Source organism: Sorex fumeus, unplaced genomic scaffold, assembly GCF_029834395.1.
Source record: "Sorex fumeus unplaced genomic scaffold, SorFum_2.1 ptg000008l, whole genome shotgun sequence".
In the NCBI taxonomy this organism is placed as follows: domain Eukaryota; kingdom Metazoa; phylum Chordata; class Mammalia; order Eulipotyphla; family Soricidae; genus Sorex; species Sorex fumeus.
In genome coordinates this window covers 33,282,634-33,301,027 of record NW_026606065.1, presented here as the reverse complement: position 1 = coordinate 33,301,027, position 18,394 = coordinate 33,282,634, and the positions used below count along the sequence as shown (strand labels likewise).

Sequence of the window (18,394 nt, the reverse complement as noted above, 5' to 3'; positions counted from 1 at the left end):
GCCAGTAACAAGATGGGCGAATGCAGAGAGAAACTCAGAAGACAGTAAGATGAATTTTAGAACTTTAAATACAACTCCCATTTTCCCAGGTATAGGGAGGGGAAAGAAATTCCATCAGCCTGGAGTTCTCTCTGTTCACCACTGGGTAAATAAACGACCATACTGTCAGATATCAGTTTTTTTCTAGGTTCTTACATTTTCTGTTCAGAGTGTGTAAGATTGCATAAGTCCATGGAAAGTATGGTGTGTGATGCAAGTGTTCTAGGACAGATTTTTTTTTCAATATGTGTATGACAGTGATGATGTTAAGCGCCAAAACAGTACCGTGTTGGCTGTTAAGTGATTAGAATCAGCTAAAACAACCTCAAAACCACAAATTCCAGTATCACTGTATCACTGAATCACTGTCATCCTGTTGTTCATCGATTTACAGTGATACTGGGCGCTTACCGTCATCACTGTCATACACATGTTGGAAAAAAAAATAATAAAGAAGCCATAGGGTTCCATTGGCTGGAGTGATGCCGGTGATGACCCAGCGGTGGTCAGCCTCAGGGGCTCTTGCCGAACACACAAGGCTTTGCCCTGTCTGTGCCTCTGCCTGCATCCGGGAATCTGGTGAGGACATGAGATTGGACTTTAAAATAGCTTTGGGTCCAGATTTGGCAGCAGAGGCCCAGGCCTCCAGTATGACTCTTGTTACCAAAATAAGCCTCCATTCTCCTCCATCTGTGCTTTGGGAATAGTACACTCTGAGATGTAGCTGGGGGGTGGGGAGTAGAGGGAGGCATGTGCATCCCCCAAACCGGAAGGTGCGTGCCCCAGGCCTGGTACTCCACCTCCCTGATTAAATCACATCCCTTTCCTGTGTGTCTTCCCAGCTGTGTCTGGGCCACAGGGGTGGTTTTGGCAAAAAGCAGAACAGAAATAAGCAACTTTTGCTGATTTGATAGTCTTGCCATCGGGAAAAGTGTTTTCAGCCTGGAAGTGATACAATGGGAGACCCGACCACATTGGTGGAGGCGGAATTTCATTTTTACAACTCAGGAGAACATCGTTGCAAAAAAGATCCTAGGAACACACTTAATATTGTGGAACTAGGGAGATGGCTCCATGGGCTGCAAGAGGAAACCCCGATTTGATCCTCAGCACCATCCGGTCCCTGAAGCAGTGTCGAGTATGACATCTCCCCCCACCACCAAAACACCATTCAGAATTTATTTTCTCCCAGAGAAACATGAATTGGACTCCACCTGCCACCAATGGTCCTCAAATTTTTGAAGCACACAGTTTAGAATTATTATTTATTCTAGAATTTTACTGAATCCAAAGAATACCTGACTTGCTCTATCCTGAAACTTAGGAGTGTCTTCCAAATTTAAAAGTTGGATTCCCCACACAAACCTAATGTATGTATGTGTCTAATTATCTATAGATTTATTTTTTTAATAACTATTTACTTGTACCAGTATGTGCCATTCCTATTTTCAGTTAAAATATGGCCCTGTGGGAAATGGAAATAGATCTCTTCTTTGATAATTGGATTTAAACTCTGTTCATTTCAAATTTGTGAGTGTCTGGACAAAAGCTGAGTTGAAGATTACCACCCCTCACTCTACAAGGAAAAAAAAACATGTGCCTAAGAAAGTGAGTGATGGGGAAGAAATGGTTAAAGGCACCAACTTTTTGGCTGCTTTGAAAGCATCCATTTCTATGCAGTGTGGAAATTGTCAGCTATTTTTCTCCCACCAAACCCCCAAAGCTTGTTGCAATCCAAGCTGATTCTACATGTCATAATAGAATGCCTTAAAAATCCATGTTGATAAGCCTCTTCAGAGTTCATACTGATACGCCAGCGGGTCTCTTTGACAAGATTTTGCAAATATCAGAAGATTTAGCCCTTTGAACAGCCCGGCTGCCCAACTGTAAGCGGTATAATGTCAAAACTTTGAGGAGGTAAATTTAAAGGTTCCACATGCAAGGGTTGAGCTCACGGTAGACGCTCCTGGGGTCGGGGGAGGCAGTGTGGTGTGGATTTTGCAACCAGCTCTGTATAGAATCCACTTTTCAACCTTAAACCAGATCTGTCTTTATGGCATCTTCACTTCCTTCCTCATCTGTGCTTTGGGAATAGTATACTCTGAGATATAGCCGGGGGGCATGTGCATCCCCCAAACTGGAAGGTGCATGCCCCATGCCTGGTACTCCACCTCCCTGATTAAATCACATCCCTTTCCTGTGTGTCTTCCCAGTTGTGTCTGGGCTACAGGGGTGGTTCTGGCAAAGAGCAGAACAGTGGTTTTGATAAGGAAGGAGATCAGGAGTTGAGGATTTCCCCCTGGACCACCCAACACTTGATGCTCACACAATGACTCAATTCACACAACAATTCATACAACTCTCATTGTAGGCTATATCCAGGCATGCCGAGGACTTATGATCGCCGCTGTCAGCCTGGGCTTCTTTGGCTCCATATTTGCACTCTTTGGCATGAAGTGCACCAAAGTCGGAGGTTCGGATCAAGCCAAAGCTAAGATTGCCTGTTTGGCTGGGATTGTATTCATACTGTCAGGTAACTAGAAGCTTCCATCCCCATCAGCTCCTGCATCCGGAGAACCAATTCACACTCACCGTGGTCCTTTCCCTCTGTCCCTTCCAGGGCTTTGCTCCATGACTGGTTGCTCCCTGTACGCCAACAAAATCACAACAGAATTCTTTGATCCTCTCTATGTCGAGCAAAAGTAAGTAATGCTTGTTCAGGCTGCCTCTAGCTGGCAGGAAATTGCTCTCAATGGGTATTCTGATTTCAGGTACATGCATTTTCTGCAGGGCTTGTGAATTGAGACTTTGGTCATCGTTGTTTTGGTTTGGTTTGGGGGACCACAGTAGTCAATCAAGTAAAAGGTGTGAGTTGAATGGTGACGGAGAGAAGTGGACTTTTAATTGTGAACATAAACAATATCTGCAAGCATGGATTCCCCAGGATGCACACCTGAAATCTATATAACAAACTTCATTAAAACTGTTGTACCTCATTTAACTAAAGAGACTGTACACGATGCAGGATTTTAAAGAATGTTCTAGAAGTGGCCCCATTCTTCACATGTCACTAGTCCTGGTTGCAGCTGAATGCTCTGGCATTTGTAGATCAATTGGGCAGTGTGGTTGTGTAAGAGCCACGGTCTGTTGCCTTTTATCGTTTCCCTAGGCGTTTCTTTGCTTCGGGAGTCCTGGGGATGCCATATTAGAAATATTCATCTATCAAATATTCCATCCATGAGCATATGCCCGAATCCCTCAGGGAAAAAGCCATGTGCATCCGTTATACACTACAGTCACATGACTGGGATTCTTTTTCATTTTCTGATAAAATGTTTGAGTTTTTGGGCTTTTTTTTTTTAAGCAATTACTGGGCAGGGATTTAGGGAGGCAACTGGAGAACAGCTCAACAGAATAAGCATGTGCTATGTGTCAGAGGCCTGGGTTTAATCCCCAGCTTCTGAGGGTCTCTCGAATCCTGCCAGGAGTGACCCCCGACCCCAGACATTGTCAGGGGTAGCCCCCAAAGCTAACAAACAAACAAAAAAACACAATGTAAGTAATTGTTAGGGGTGATAGCTCAGGGGTCTATAGACAGACACGAGAACCCTGGGTTTGATTCACAGAACTGCACAGTGCCCAGGTACCACTTCACAGGCCCCAGAACTCAACCCTCAACCATTTGGTCCAGTTGACTGAATGTCACTGGGAGTGACCGTCCAGAACCTCTGTGCTTTGGGGCTTCTTTGGGGCAGGGGGCAAAAGAAATTACTAAACTCACAAAATTTAGTGACTCATCAGGAGTGCTTTACTCTTTCTGGCGTGGTTCAAAATTTTGGGAAATGGACATTTTAAATTCTGCCTTTCTTAATCAGCCTGTCCTTTGAGCCAGCAGCCTACTACAGGCATTGCTTTCTTTTATTCTTAGAAAAGCTTAGAGAAGCTTTAGGGAAGTTGGTCCTATTGGAACTTCTGTTTTATTTTGTTCGGGGCCACCCCCCCCCCCCCCATAGTGTGCAGGGCTTATTCCTGGCTCTGTACTCCGGGATCACTCCTGGCAGACTCTGGGGACCAAATGGGGTGCTGGAGATGAAACGTGGGCAGCACTGCAAGTGGAACACACTTAACTGTGTTGTCTCTCCTGTCCCGTAACTCCCATTTTTTAAATTGCGGAAAGAGGTCAAGAATTGTGTGTAAGGGGGCTGGAGCGATAGCACAGCGGGGAGGGTGTTTGCTTGCACACAGCCAACATGGCTGACACAGGTTCGATTCCCAGCATCCCATATGGTCCCCCGAGCACCGTCAGGAGTGATTCCTGAGTGCATGAGCCAGGAGTAACCCCTGAGCATCGTTGGGTGTGACCCAAAAAGCAAAAATAAAAAGAAAGAATTGTGTGTAAGGGAACTTGGGGGTGATTGAATTATGATCTGAGCGTGCAAGCTGAAGTGTGTGATAGTTTTGTTTCATGGTCTGTGTGATAGCATGCTGTGTCTGTTCCGAGGGAGAGAGCCACCGAGCAGGGCCCTGTCATTTCTTTTTTTTTTTCTTTATTAGTGAAACACCATGAGGTACATTTATAGACTTATAAATTTTTGTGCTTGGGTTTCAGTTATACAATGATCAAGTACCCATCCCTCCACCAGTGCCCATCCTCCCCCATCACGGGTCCTAGCATCCCTCCCACCCCCCCATCCCCCCCCCCCCCCCGTCCCACCCTGCCGCTGTGGCAGGACATTCACCCTTGTTCTCTCTCTCTTCTTTTGGGTACTGTGTTTTGCCAGAGAGGCATTGAGTGGCAATCATGTTTGGTCTATAGACTACTTTTAGCATGTCTCTCCCACCCTGGGAGGGTCTTCACAACATCCTTTATTTGGTGCTCTCTTCTCTATCTGAGCTTCCTTTTCACCTAGCACATGTGGCTGGCCTTCAAGTCATGGAACAAAATTCCTGGTACTAATCTGAGCCATTCCTGGGTGTTAGTCTCCCGTTTTGTTGCTTTATGTTCCCCAGATGAATGCAATCTTTCTGTGTCTATCCCGCTCTTTCTGACTCATTTCGCTTAACATGATACTTTCCATGTAGTACCACTTGTATGTAAATTTCATAACTTCATCTTTTCTGACAGCTACATAGTACTCCATTGTGTAAATGTACCAAAGTTTCTTTAACCAGTCATCTGTTCTTGGGCACTCAGGTTTTTTCCAGATTCTGGCTATTGTAAAGAGTGCTGCAATGAACAAACAATTGCAGATGTCACTTCGACTATACCTTTTTGCCTCTCTGGGATATATTCCCAGGAGTGCTATAGCTGGGTCAAATGGCAGATCAAATTCTAATTTTTTGAGAATCGTCCATACTGTTTTCCAAAAGGGTTGGACCAGCCTGCATTCCCACCAGCAGTGAAGGAGGGTCCCTTTCTCGCCACATCCGCGCCAGCACCTGTTGCTTTTGTTCTTATGGATGTGGGCCAGTCTCTGTGGTGTGAAATGATATCTCATTGTTGTTTTGATCTGCATCTCTCTGATGATTAGTGATGTAGAGCATTTTCTCATGTGCCTTTTTGCCATTTGGATTTCTTCTTTGCGAAAGTTTCTGTTCATTTCCTCGCCCCATTTTTTGATGGGGTTGGGTGATTTCTTCTTGTGTAGTTTAACCAGTACCTTGTATATCCTTGATATCAACCCCTTGTCGGATGTGTATTTGGTGAATATTCTTTCCCATTCTGTAGGCTGTCTTTGTATTTTGGTCACTGTTTCTTTTGAGGTGCAGAAGCTTCTTAGTTTAAGATAGTCCCATTTGTCTATCTCTGTTTTCACTTGCTCGGCCAGTGACGTGACATCTTTGAAGATACCACTAACTTCAATATCGTGGAGAGTTTTGCCAACTTTGTCTTCAATAAACATTATGGATTCCGGTCTGATGTTGAGGTCATAAATCCATTTCGATCTTACTTTTGTGCATGGCGTTAGGCAGAGATCTGAGCCCACTTTTTTGCATGTAGCCGTCCAGTTTTAGGGCCCTGTCATTTCTATCAAGGAAGCTTGTTACTTTGAAAATGCTTTTTTTTGGTGGGGGAGGAGCGCACTGAAGCGATAGCACAGCGGGTAGAGCGTTTGCCTTGCACACAGCCGATCTGGGTTCGATTCTCAGCATCCCATATGGTCCCCCGAGCACAGCCAGGAGTAATTCCTGAGTGCAGAGCCTGTGTGTCACTGGGTATAACCCAAAAAGAAAAAAATTATTTGCAAATTGTATTAAATAGGACACAAAAGTGATTGCTTTATATCTCAATACAACTTTGGGGAGAGGGGCGTGTGCCATGCCTGGCTGTGCTCAGGGATCACTCTCTGTGGTGCTCAGGGGACCCTGTGTGGTACCTTGAATCAAACTGGGATGGACCCCAAGCCAGAAAAGTGCCTTTCCCTCTGTACTGTCTTCAGCACCCCCAGTACAACGTTTATTCCCTTGCCTGTGTTGGAAAAGTATGTTCTATCAATTTATCTCTAATTCTTTTTTCTCTTTTTCAATTTTTTTTTTTAATTGAGTCCCCGTGAGATACACGGTCACAAAGTTGTTCATGACTGGGTTTCAGTCATCCAATATTCCAATGCCGGTACCTTCACCAGTGTACATTTCCCACCACCAGTGTCCCCAATTTCCCTCCCGCCGTCCCCCCACCCCCCAACCTGCTGCTATGGCAGACACTTTTTTTCTTTCTTCTCTTCCCACCCCACTCTCTCTTTCCCATTTCTGAAAGGGTATCCGGCACATCACTTTGTCTCCTTCCAGCGCTCAGTTCTTGTCCACAGTGATCATTTCCAACTATCTTTGTCATAGTGGTCCCTTCTCTGTCCTAACCACATTCCCCCCTGCCCCCACCCAATTTTTGGCAAGCTTCCTGCCATGGATTTTTCCTAATCCTTGATAACGATGTGGGCACAGATTTCAGAGCCTCTACAGTAAGCTGGAATTGGAGACTGCGCCTGCAGCTCTGAAACAGGAAGTGTCACTGTTCCTTTAAATACCGAATTGAAAGGCTACATCTAGATTTCGAGTTTTGTGTCATAAATACATAACAAAACCCTATTTCTCGTGGTTTATTTGATTAGATTGCTGAATTTTCTGGGATGTTCGTTCTGTATCCCTGAGTTTTTCCTCTTTCTGACCATGACTAATAATCACTCTCTTCTTCACATAGACAGCAACATTTGTCCTTAGTGTGATTTTTCACTTTTTTTTACTTTTTACTTTTTGCTTGGTCAGTTCCCAGTTGTCTAAGCCAGCTGAGTACTGTAAGGATTTATTTATTTATTTATTTATTTATTTATTTTTGCTATTTGGGTCGCACCTGGTGATGCACATCTGACTCTACACTCAGGAATTACTCCTGGCAGTGCTCAGGGGACCATATGGGATGCTGGGAATTGAACCCGGGTTGGCTGTGTGCAAGGCAAACACCTTACCCGCTGTGCTATTGCTTCAGCCCCTCTCCTTGTATCTCTGTGTCCGACCCCATCCTGCTCTAAGGGAGCCCCCCCACCCCCTATCCATGGCTCAAATAAAGTCTTAGGTCAGGGTCTGAGAATCGTAAAAATGGTCAGAGTCTGATCATTCACTGTGACAGAAACAAGGCATAAAAAAAGCAAGTAAAATTTTGGAACATAAGGGGAATCAGAACTCCCTACGGTAAAGAGGAACCTGCGTGCATTTTGGGAATGGCTTAAGACCTCCAACTCAGCTACTATGAAAAAAATACATGTACAGGAGCCCAAGAGACAGTACAGTGGGTAAGGTGCTTTCCTCTGAGCCTTGCCAGGAGTGACCTCTGAGCACAGAGCCAGGAGTAAGCCCAGGGCGCAGCCCCAAAACCAAACAAAGACTTGCAGAGTGCCTTCCATGTTCCTGACGGGGGGAGAAATAAAGATACTGCAAAATCTTTGATCCCTACCAAAATCAATAACTAAATAGCATGGGCGATTTCTCTGCAGGAATGCACTGACTTTGTTAAAATAAAACTCACTTCTAGGGAACTGAGAGATAGCAACAGGGTCAGGGTGCCTACCTCAGCTGCTCCCAATTTGGGTTCAGTTCTCAGAACCACAGGGTCCCTGGAGCCTCCTGGGTGGGTGATCTCCTCAGTGGGGGTGACTGATCTGTCACCTGGTTGGCCAAGAATCACTTGTGGGGCCCCTGGACCTCCTGAATATCACTTGGGATTCCCCCCTCAGACAAAAATAACAAACTCCAAACTCCTAGAAAAACCCCCAATGTGTACTAACTCGCTCTAGTAGCATCTATATCACAAGAGGACAGACAAGTGAGGAAGTAGCTTCAGGTGGGCTGGCCACACACTCAGGGCCAAGTGCCCTTCCTGAGGGCATCCGGAAGGCCAGGTTCCGAGTGTTTCTCAAGGAACGGCCCATCTTGACTCAGGGTTGCTGGAATGTAGTGATAGGTTTCTCTTTAATTAGTTTGTCCAGGACTTGGAGAAAAACCACACTGGACAATCAGAGCTAAAGATGGAGCCCCCTCTGGTACAGATGGGGTTGGCAGGGTACCCCCAAGGAAGGCTCTGATTTTTTCAGTATCTTTTTTTTTTTAAGTGACGCAAGATAGTTTTTATTGAATGAACCTTACGTAGAAAAAATGTGAGTGGGGCAGAGGGGAAGCCACACGTGCTCAAGAAAGAATGTGAACTTGACGGAGCAAGCAAGGAGAGGAAACGGTAGGTACTCCAGGGAGAACGCAGGCCCGAAAGAGTCAGCCCTTTTTCAGCATCTTAATTGACTCCTGTGAGAGTAAGTTCCGCATGGTCCAAAGGCTTCTCTGGGCCTGGTGCATTGTCCCTGCAGTTCATTCTTTCCGGGTTTAGCTCTTTCTCTGGTTTCAGGCGGACAGAGGGAGCCCATGAGAGCCCGCAGACAGCCAGCCCTCCTGTCTTCTCATCCTTTTAATCTTAAGAAAACAGAACAGTCTGGCTTTCCAGCCCTGGCAGGTATGATATCATCCTCAGTCCTGGAAAAGGGCCAGGAGGGCTGGAGAGATAGCACAACACTTGCCTTGCACGCAGCCAACTGGGGATTGATCCCTAGCACCTCATGTGGTCCCTCAAGCATGCTAGGACTGATCCCTGAGCACAGAGCCAGGGATAACCCTCGAGCACGGTTGGTACGGCCCCTAAACCCCAACTTGACCCAACAAAAAGGGCCAGGAGAGGCAGCGGCTTGCCCAAGCTCTGGAGAGCATTTCAATCTTGCTCGCCCACACCCGAGCTCTCCAAAGTGCCGGCCCTCCCGGGCCCCCGCAGCTGGCCTTGTGATTGCCGTTGGTTCACTGTTGTTTTCCTTCAGAGTTTTGTGCTCCAGCTGCTGAATCGGCCTTGGAGTGTTCCCCGACACCCAGGAGAAGACCCACCTTGTTTGCCTACGTCAGAGATGCGGAATGCAGGCCAGGGATGGGGTCCCCTTAGAGCATACGCCTAGCACGTAGGAGGTCCCTCAGCACCGCAAAAACAACACAGAGCACACCAGTCACCTCCTCAGAACTGCCACCGCGGCCCTGTGCCAGCTGCTCAATGGGAGCTTTGTGGATGAGGGAAGGTGGATGACGTGCAGCGGGGGCCGGAGCAACAGTTGTGGCTAGAGCGACCTGGAGGTGCCTGCGTCATGCCCGTGGCCCTTTCCGGAAGCGTCCCTCTGCCACCCCTTACTGGGAAGGGCTTTCTTGCTGGCGGCCATGGTCAGACATGCTGCCGTCTTCGAAAGCGTTCTCTCTGCCCCTGCTGGCGTTTTGCCTGCTCCCCATGACCCCTCTCCCGTTTGTTTGGCTTTCTTTGCTCTCACTCAAGGGATGATTAGGTCTTAGGGCACCTGCAAAGCCTGGAAGATGATTTCTCAACTCTTCCCTGTGGGTTGTTGCGAACTCCACTTCCTCCTCTGTGTTACAACAGAAATCGACCAAATCCAAGAGAAAGTTCTGTTCCTGCAAGGGTAGGGTAACCGGTGCCCCTGGGTGTGGTTGGGCCTGGCTAGAGTGTTGACATTTAATTACTTTATTCCCACCATTGCTTTGTTGTCCAAACCACTAACTTCCTGAATGTCTTGCTTTGTGCTCTTAAATAAACTGCTCCAAGGAAGAATTGACTGACATAAAGAAACTGCTTTTCAAAGGGTGCTAAGTTAGAGCCCAGGACAGGTCATTCCCCCACAGGATGCTTGCGTTTAGATCGATTCTCTTTCAGCTTCTTGGTGTTTTCAGTGCCCGTAATCTCATGTTTGGGTTTGCTCTTCCTCCAGGCTTCCCTTTGTAGAGTTTTAAAAATTCACAGAACGAAGAAAGCTTCATTCCTGCCAATTCTCAAATCTGCTTTAAGATTTAAGCTTAGCTTCGTAAAGTTTTCACCACTGGGACTCAGTAGTCGTTAGAAATAAGCAAGCATCTATTTTTTGCAAAACTGGCTCACTCATCATTATTGATCTTCTTCCTCATCCTCGTCCTCGTCCTCATCCTCGTCCTTGTCCTTGTCCTCCTCCTCCTCCTCCTCCTCCTCCTCTTCTTCTTCTTTTCTTCTCCTCCTCCTCTTCTTCTTCTTCTTCTTCTTCTTCTTCTTCTTCTTCTTCTTCTTCTTCTTCTTCTTCCTTCTTCTTCTTCTTCTTCTTCTTCTTCTTTTCTTCTTCTTCTTCTTCTTCTTCTTTTCTTCTTCTTCTTCTTCTTCTTCTTCTTCTTCTTCTTCTTCTTCTTCTTCTTCTTCTTCTTCTTCTCCTCCTCCTCCTCCTCCTCCTCCTCCTCCTCCTCCTCTTCTTCTTTTTCTTATTCTTATTCTTCTCTTCCTCCTCCTCCTCCTCTTCCTCCTCCTCCTCTTACTCCTCCTCCTCCTCCTCCTCCTCTTCTTCTTTTTTCTTCTCCTCCTCCTCCTCCTCCTCTTGTACCTCTCCCCACCCTCCTTCTCCTCTTGAGGGGTGTGGAGCCTGAGGCTTCACATGTTTTGGGCACATGTTTGACACCGCTTGAACTTGCAACTGATCCTGTTGGGTGAACAATAGACAATCTAAGAAGCACATTCAGATTACACAGATCTTCCTGGATGTCTTACCCTTGCCCTGATACTTAACTTCAATTCTGTCCTTTCACGTAAAAATAACTCAGTCACTTACGGGTATGTGTTTAATCCTGCTCCATCCACGAGTAAGGCTGTTTGGGTGAATGAATGTGGGTCAGCTGCTCCCAGACTCTTGATAAGGGACTCCACTCATGTGCCCAGAGGCAGCAACAGAGCAAAGGCCAGCAGTTTAATAGGAGAAGGTGCTACACCGAGCCCAACTTAGTCAGTAGTAGCACAGGCCACCTCACCTTGGACAAGTGTGTTTTGTGTTTTGTTTTTCCTGCCCGAATCCAGAAGTCAGGACTCCTGCCAGTTTGCCATGTCCATTGGTGATTCTCTGTTTCCCTGTGCCTCTCTCCACACACACACACACACACACACACACACACACACACACACACACACACGGACACACACGGACACACATACACATGCACACACACCACACACATACACACATATACACACACGCACACTCACATACACACACACACACACACACACATACTCCTACCTGCTGGCTGCTCCCTGCTTCTCCTGCAGGGTGCTTTCCCTGGGGAGAGGCTCCCCATGCACCAGTCTTCTCCCAGAATCCTCCTAGGCGACTCGCCCTTACTTGTTGGTCCATCTCTGCCCACACCTGACCAGAACCTCTCGGAGGCCTCAGCTTGCTGATTCTGGAATCTCTTCTGGCTGGGCCCAGGCTTGGTGGCTTTGCAGCAGGGACAGTTGTTCTTGGCAGCATGGCTGTCTGTCTGTCTGCCTGAGGCTAGGGTCAGTCAGGACCAGCAATCACATCCTGTGTACGAGCCAGGCCCCTGGGGAGGAAGCCCTGGGCTGTGTGACCACTTCATAGCAGTGTCACCTGGAGAAGTCCCTTCTCCCTGGTCTGGGCTCCTTACCTGTCACCTGGGGATGCCCAGTTGTTGAGGTGGTTGGGAGGATGAAATGAGGCGCTCTAGTTTGCTGTCTGGGTCTGGCCTGCTGTGGCTCCCAACTGGTGTCTGGGGATCCCAGGGTCCAGTTCAGGCCCCGTGTGTGCAGGGCCTTCGCTCTGGGCCCCTCTATTTCCTTCTTTTAAGGTTCACCCAGAAGCCGGGTGCAGGCATGAGGCATCTCATGACCTTCTGCGGTCTATTGAGGTTCACTTCAGGGAAACATGTAAACATGTAAAGATACAGAGGGACAAGAGTTGGTCTCAGGCTCTCGGTTCTCAGGGGGGAAAGAAGAGTCTGGTCTAAAGGAGACCTAGCATGAAATTCAAACAAACCAGGCCATTCCGGGAAGATACTCAGGGATGGGGAGTGGGTGTGCCAGAGGCCAGCTTCTTTCCCCAGCACTCTCCCCTGCCCCGGCACTGTTTCCAGGGGCTTTGGTGGCCCTCGAGCCCCACTGCTGAGCAGCACCGCCTCGCAGGGCCCAGACACTGAACTGGCTGGTCCAGTTGGCCAAATATCTCTGGGGTGCCCCCCAGGCCTCCTAGTACTGATTGGGAGTCCCTACCATCCCCCAAAGGAGAAAAGCACTTCTCTTTATTTTAATTTTATTTTTGGTTTGGGGGGGTCACACCCAGTTGTGTTCAGAGCTTGCTCCAGGCTCTGACCTCAGGGGTCACTCTTGGCGGGACTCAGGGGACCATCTAGGGTGCCGAGGATTGAACCTGGGTCAGTCACGTGCAAGGCAAGCACAACTCTGCTGTACTATATTGCTCCAGCCCCTTTTCTTCATTTTTATTTTTATTTATTTATTTTTTTTGACTTTTGGGGGGTCACACCCAGCGATGTTCAGGGATTACTCCTGGCTCTGCACTCAGAAATTACTCCTGGTATTGCTCAGGGGACCATATGGGGTTGGAACCCGGGGATGGAACCCGGGTCAGCCACGTGCAAGGCAAACATCCTACCTGCTGTATTGTCACTCTGGCCCTCTCTTCATTTTCAAAACTGTATAGAATTTCACTAGAAGTAGACAGTAAGGGCCGCAGAAATGGTACAACAGCATGCAACTCTTGCCTTGCATCAGTGACTCTGGATAGATCCTCAACATCCCATATGGTCCCCCACAAACCTCCAAAGTAAGCCATGAGCACCACCGGCTATGGCCCCCACACTCAAAAAAAAAAAAAAGAAGAAGAAGATTTGGGGCCAGAGCAATAGTACAGCAGGCAGGGCATCTGCCTTGCATGCGGCTGACCCAGGTTCGATCTCTAGCATCCAATATAATCAGTTTCCTGAGCACTATCAGGAGTAATTCCTGAGTGCAGAGCCAGGGATAACCCCTGAATATCACCACGTGCGACCAACAAACAAACAAAAAATAAAATTCAAACAAAAATGAAAGCAGAGGCCCAACCAGCCACCAGATATCAGTTGATCCAACTCCTGCAGACCAATGGCAGGAACGCTGCTGACGAGATTGATTTTGAATGGAACCCTGTAGCTGGGAAGCTCAAGGTGTTTTCCGTATCCTGCTACCCTGCCCCTCTCCGCCCCCCCCCATATGTTTTCCTCTTCTTTTTTCCTGTGGTTTTGTTTTGTTTTGTTTTTTGGGGTCACACCCAGTGATGCTCAGGGGTTCTTCCTAGCTCTGCACTCAGGAATTACTCCTGGCGGTGCTCAGGGACCCTATGGGATGCTGGGAATCGAACCCAGGTTAGCTGCATGCAAGGCAAATGCCCTCCTTGTTGTACTATCACTCCAGCCTTTTCCTCTTCCCTATGGCCGTGGTTGCAGTGTCTGCGGGCTGCACACTTGATGTGGTGCCAGGGGTCACTGCGACCGTGCTGGGCTTTGTTCTGGGCGCAGCGGGAGGGCAGGGGGTGAACCGGGTATGAAGTCTGTGGCCTCCTGCATGCCAGGCGGGTGCCCCACCACTGAGCCACATCCCCAGCCTCCCCCAGGTGGGGACTTTCAAACAATGATTTACTCTGGTTAATAATCCATTCAGTTCCCTCGGGAATGGTCCTTTGAAACATCCATGAATCACCGGCGAGAATTAGAAGTCCCAGGAAGACCTTCACGAAGCATTTGACCCACAGCAAGAAAGGGAGGGCTGTGGAGAGGCGAAGAGGTGAAGGCCAGAGAGATAGCGTAGGGTTAAGGAGCCTTCCTGGTACGCAGCTGACCCCTGATCCAATCCCTGACCACACTTCTGGTCTCCTGAGCGCCGCCAGGATGCCCGGTTGTTGAGGTGGTTGGGAGGATGAAACGAGGTGCCCCAGTTTGCTATCTGGGTCTGGCCCTCCTTACTGTGACTCCTACCTGTATCTGGGGACCCTGGGGTCCAGTTCAGGCCCTGCGCCTGCAGGGCCTAAGCTCTGGGCCCCTCTAGTTACTTCTTTTAAGTTTCCCATCCCTGAAGCCTGGAGCACCTCCGGGTGTGGTCCAAAACCAAAAAACAAATAAATAAAACACTCTCACTCAGAGAGATAGCACAGTTGATAAGGTACTTGTTTTTGCATGTGTCTGACCTGTTATTTGATCCTTGGTGCCATGTCCCTTGAGCTCTGTCAGGAGTGACCCTTGAGTTGAGATCCAGGAGTAAACCCTGAGCACTACCAGTGTGACCAAAAAAATTTAAAAAAGAAAAGAAAAGAAAAGAAAAGAAAAGAAAAAGATGTGTGGTGTATATACACAATGGAATACTGTGCAGGCTTAAGGAAGATGAAACTATCTTTGCATATAGTTCATAGTTCAAAACTCAAGTTTGCTACAATGTGGATGGAATTGGAGGATATCACATTAAGCAAAGTAAGTTCGAGAAAGTACAAATACTGCATGATTATACTTATGTGTGGAGTGTCACTATCACTATCACTATCCTCCCGTTGTTCATCGATTTGCTCGAGCAGGCCCAGTAACATTGTGACAATTGTTACTGTGTTTAGCATATCAAATACGTCACGGGTAGCTTGCCAGGCTTTGCCGTGCGGGCGAGATACTCTCGGTAGCTTGCCGGGCTCTCTGAGAGGGGCAGGGAATCGAACTCAGGTTGGCCATGTTGGCTGCGTGCAAGACTGTGGGGAATATAGAGAGTCAAAATAAGAGCAGAGGGTCAGAGAGATAGTACAGCTGGGATGGTGCTTGCTTTGCACACTTAACCCAGCAGCATCCCATGTGGTCCCCTGAGCACTGCCAAGAGTGATTCCTGAGCACAGAGCCAGGAGTAGCCCTAAGCATTGCCTTGGAGAAACACAAGGTACCTATGGGGTCAAGCAGCTGGCTCCCGGGTAGGAGTGCACAGTTTGCAGGCGGGAGTCTGGGCTTGATCCCTGAACACCGTTAGATGCCATGCCCATGCTCCAAGCCAGGAGGACGCCTGGGCACTTGACAGGGGTGACCCCCAGACCCAAACAGAGACGAGACAGCGTTAGACTCTGCAAAGCCGTGGTAGAGTCAGAGGGAGTAGATGTTGCCGGTTTGCTCCTGGAGACCGAACCTGGGATTCCGGTTGGTCTTTCTTTGGGATTTCCTCAGTAGGAGAACAAACTTCTCTGTGAATTCATCATAGAGAAGCAGACGCTTATTGTGGAGTTGGTCCCCTTCTTACTTGAGCCACTATGGAGAGGCGCCCAATGCTTTTCTCCAGTCCTACTGAAAGGTATGACATCTCACACGCAGAGTGAGAGTAGACTGTCCAAGGGAGGGAAGACTGGGATAACTGCAGGGGGCGGAGGGGGAGGGTACACAGCATACCTGCCTCCTGGGACCTGGGGCCCCAAAAGAAGGTGGGGGATCAGGGGGGATGTATCAGTGGATGAGCCTGTAGAATCCCGAGGTGATAAAAGTCCATTCATGCAGCTGTGTAGCCCTGCGGTTATATATATCAATGCTTTGGTTATATACATCAACGGACATTTATTTTCAAGAGAGAACTTTTTAAAAGCCTGGCTCACCACTGGAATTCTATGTAAAGTGGCAGCATCAATCATAGTGGTCTTCCTTCCTTCCTTCCTTCCTTCCTTCCTTCCTTCCTTCCTTCCTTCCTTCCTCCCTTCCTCCCTCCCTCTCTCCCTCCCTCTCTCTCTTTCGCTCTCGTTTTCTCTTTTATTTTGTTTTGTTTGGGTGCCACACTTGGCAGTCCTCAGGGTTTACTCCTGGCTCTGGGCTCCAGAATCATTCTTGCAGAGTCTGGGGACCACCCACGATGCCAGAGATCAAACCTGAGTAAGTCTCATGCAAGGCAAGTACCCTTCATGTTCAACTATCATTTCAGCTACAGCAATTAAAATTTTAATCATTTTTTGCAGACCCAAATAAGGCTTGCTACACTCATATACTAAGTTTCACACAGTAATTTCCTTTTGAGTATTCTGTTTAACTTTGGTCCTTCAAATTCTCTCTCTCTCTCTCTCTCTCTGCCTTTCTGTAACTGTCTCTGTCTCTCTGTCTGTCTTTCTTGGCTGGGGGCCACACCCAGAAGTGCTCAGGGCTTACTCCTGGCTCTGCACTCAGGAATCAGTCCTGGCAGGTTTGGGGGATCCTATGGGATAGCAGGGATTGAACCCGAGTTACCCATGTGACAGGCAAGTGTCCTCCCCATTGTCCTATCTCTCCAGCCCCAGCGGATCTTCTTCCTGACCTTTCAGCAATTTCTACTGCTCATGGACTTGCTTTATAGTAACCAGAGCTGTGGTTTTGCCTGCTCCCAGTCTTGATCAAAATGAGACAGGATCCTTTTTTTTTTTTTTTTACAGTAGTTGCCCCTTTCTCCAGGCTCCTGCCCTGCTCATCTTCCATGAACTCTCTTTGTCACTTTGCACCTCTGAGGATCTTAAAAGGAGGCAGTTGTTTGCTTGTTTGCTTTTGCAAGATGGGCACACTCAGCTGTGCTCAGGGTTACTCCTGGCTCTGTACTCAGAAATTATTCCTGATGGTGTTCAGGGGACCGTATGGAATGCCAGGGATGGAACCTGGGTAGAAAGTGTGCAAGGCTAACAACGCCCTATCTCCTGCCCTGTCATACTGGACAGGACTTTAAAAAAAAAATGAGCCAAATACTTTTTGCTTAGTTTAAAGAGGAACTATTTTTTCTTCCCCCCCCCCCCCCCAAGTCCCACAGTCCTGATTTTAATGACTACACTCACCTCTTTTGGTGCTGGATGAAAAGACAGCCTGGGGGGTGGGGGTGGATGTTTCGAAAAAATTCCATACCCGGGAGCTTTGAAGCCACTGAGAATGTAATGAGCCAGAGAGAGAGAGAGAGAGAGAGACAGAGAGAGAGACAGAGAGACAGAGAGAGACAGAGAGAGACAGAGAGATGAAAACAGAGGCAGACACAGAGACAAACAGACAGACAGACAGAGATAGAGAGACTGAGACAGAGATAGAGAGATAGAGACAGAGGAGACAGAGATAGAGAGACAGAGGCAGAGAGAGAGCATCTTCCTGAGAGAACCAGTGAATATACATCACATTGATTCTAGACCCCAAGTACCACCAGGAGTAATTCCTGAGTGAAGAGCCAGGGGTAACCCCTGAGCATGGCTAGGTGTGGCAAAATAAATAAATAAAAGATACTTTTAAAAAGTAATTAAAAAAAAAAAGAAGAAACTGAGAGGCAAGAGGGATAGTACAGCAGGTAAGGTGCTCACCTTGTGTGTGGCTGACCTGGGTTTGATTCCCAGCATCCCATATGGTCCCCTGAGCACTGCCAGGAATGCCCTCTGAGCAGAGAGCCAAGAGAAACCTCTGTGGCCCACAAACAAATAAACAAAAAGGGTCTGGAGAGGAGGGAGCTTGGGGTGGAGCTCAGGGCTAGAACACTTACTTGCCTTGTGTGAATTGCCCTGGGTTCAATCCCTGGCACAGCAGAAACAGAAAACAGAACAAAGTGCAAAGACTCACGGGTGTGGTGCTTCCTGGGCCCTGGCATCCAGCCATGAGAGATTGGGGTTGAGGAGTGGCCATTATTTATCTTATTTATGTTTGTTGGGAAGGGGGCGGGGGTGCAGATGGGACCGGAAGGGGGAGTCCCAAGAGGTGCTTACGAAGCCTGGCTGCCACTCTGAAAATTCCAGCAAAGTAGGCCAGTGGTTTCATGCTGTGGCCTGATTAGGTGGCATGGTCAAGCCCTGGAGTGCTGAGGCCCTCAGGGGCTGCCCTCCGCTAATGTTCCACGGCTCCAGGGTCCCATCCTGCAGGGTTCACTGGGGCTGGGCGCAGGCATGCATGCATGGGTTTTAAGACCTGGTTTTCTTGCTCATGTGGCCGAGATAGGGGCCAAGGCATAGAATCTCCCTCATTTGCAACATGG

At 48.0% G+C, this 18,394-nt stretch overlaps 1 protein-coding gene across 2 annotated transcripts in view; it reads left to right on the top strand.

Moving 5' to 3' along the window:
* CLDN10 (claudin 10) overlaps window positions 1–18,394 on the top strand; it is a 161,349-nt gene that overhangs the window by 132,761 nt on the left and 10,194 nt on the right. For both annotated transcript variants that reach the window (XM_056109756.1, XM_056109755.1), the window contains exons 2-3: window positions 2,411–2,572; window positions 2,660–2,741. In XM_056109756.1, coding sequence (XP_055965731.1) covers window positions 2,411–2,572; window positions 2,660–2,741 — 244 coding nt within the window. The remainder of the gene's footprint in view (window positions 1–2,410; window positions 2,573–2,659; window positions 2,742–18,394) is intronic.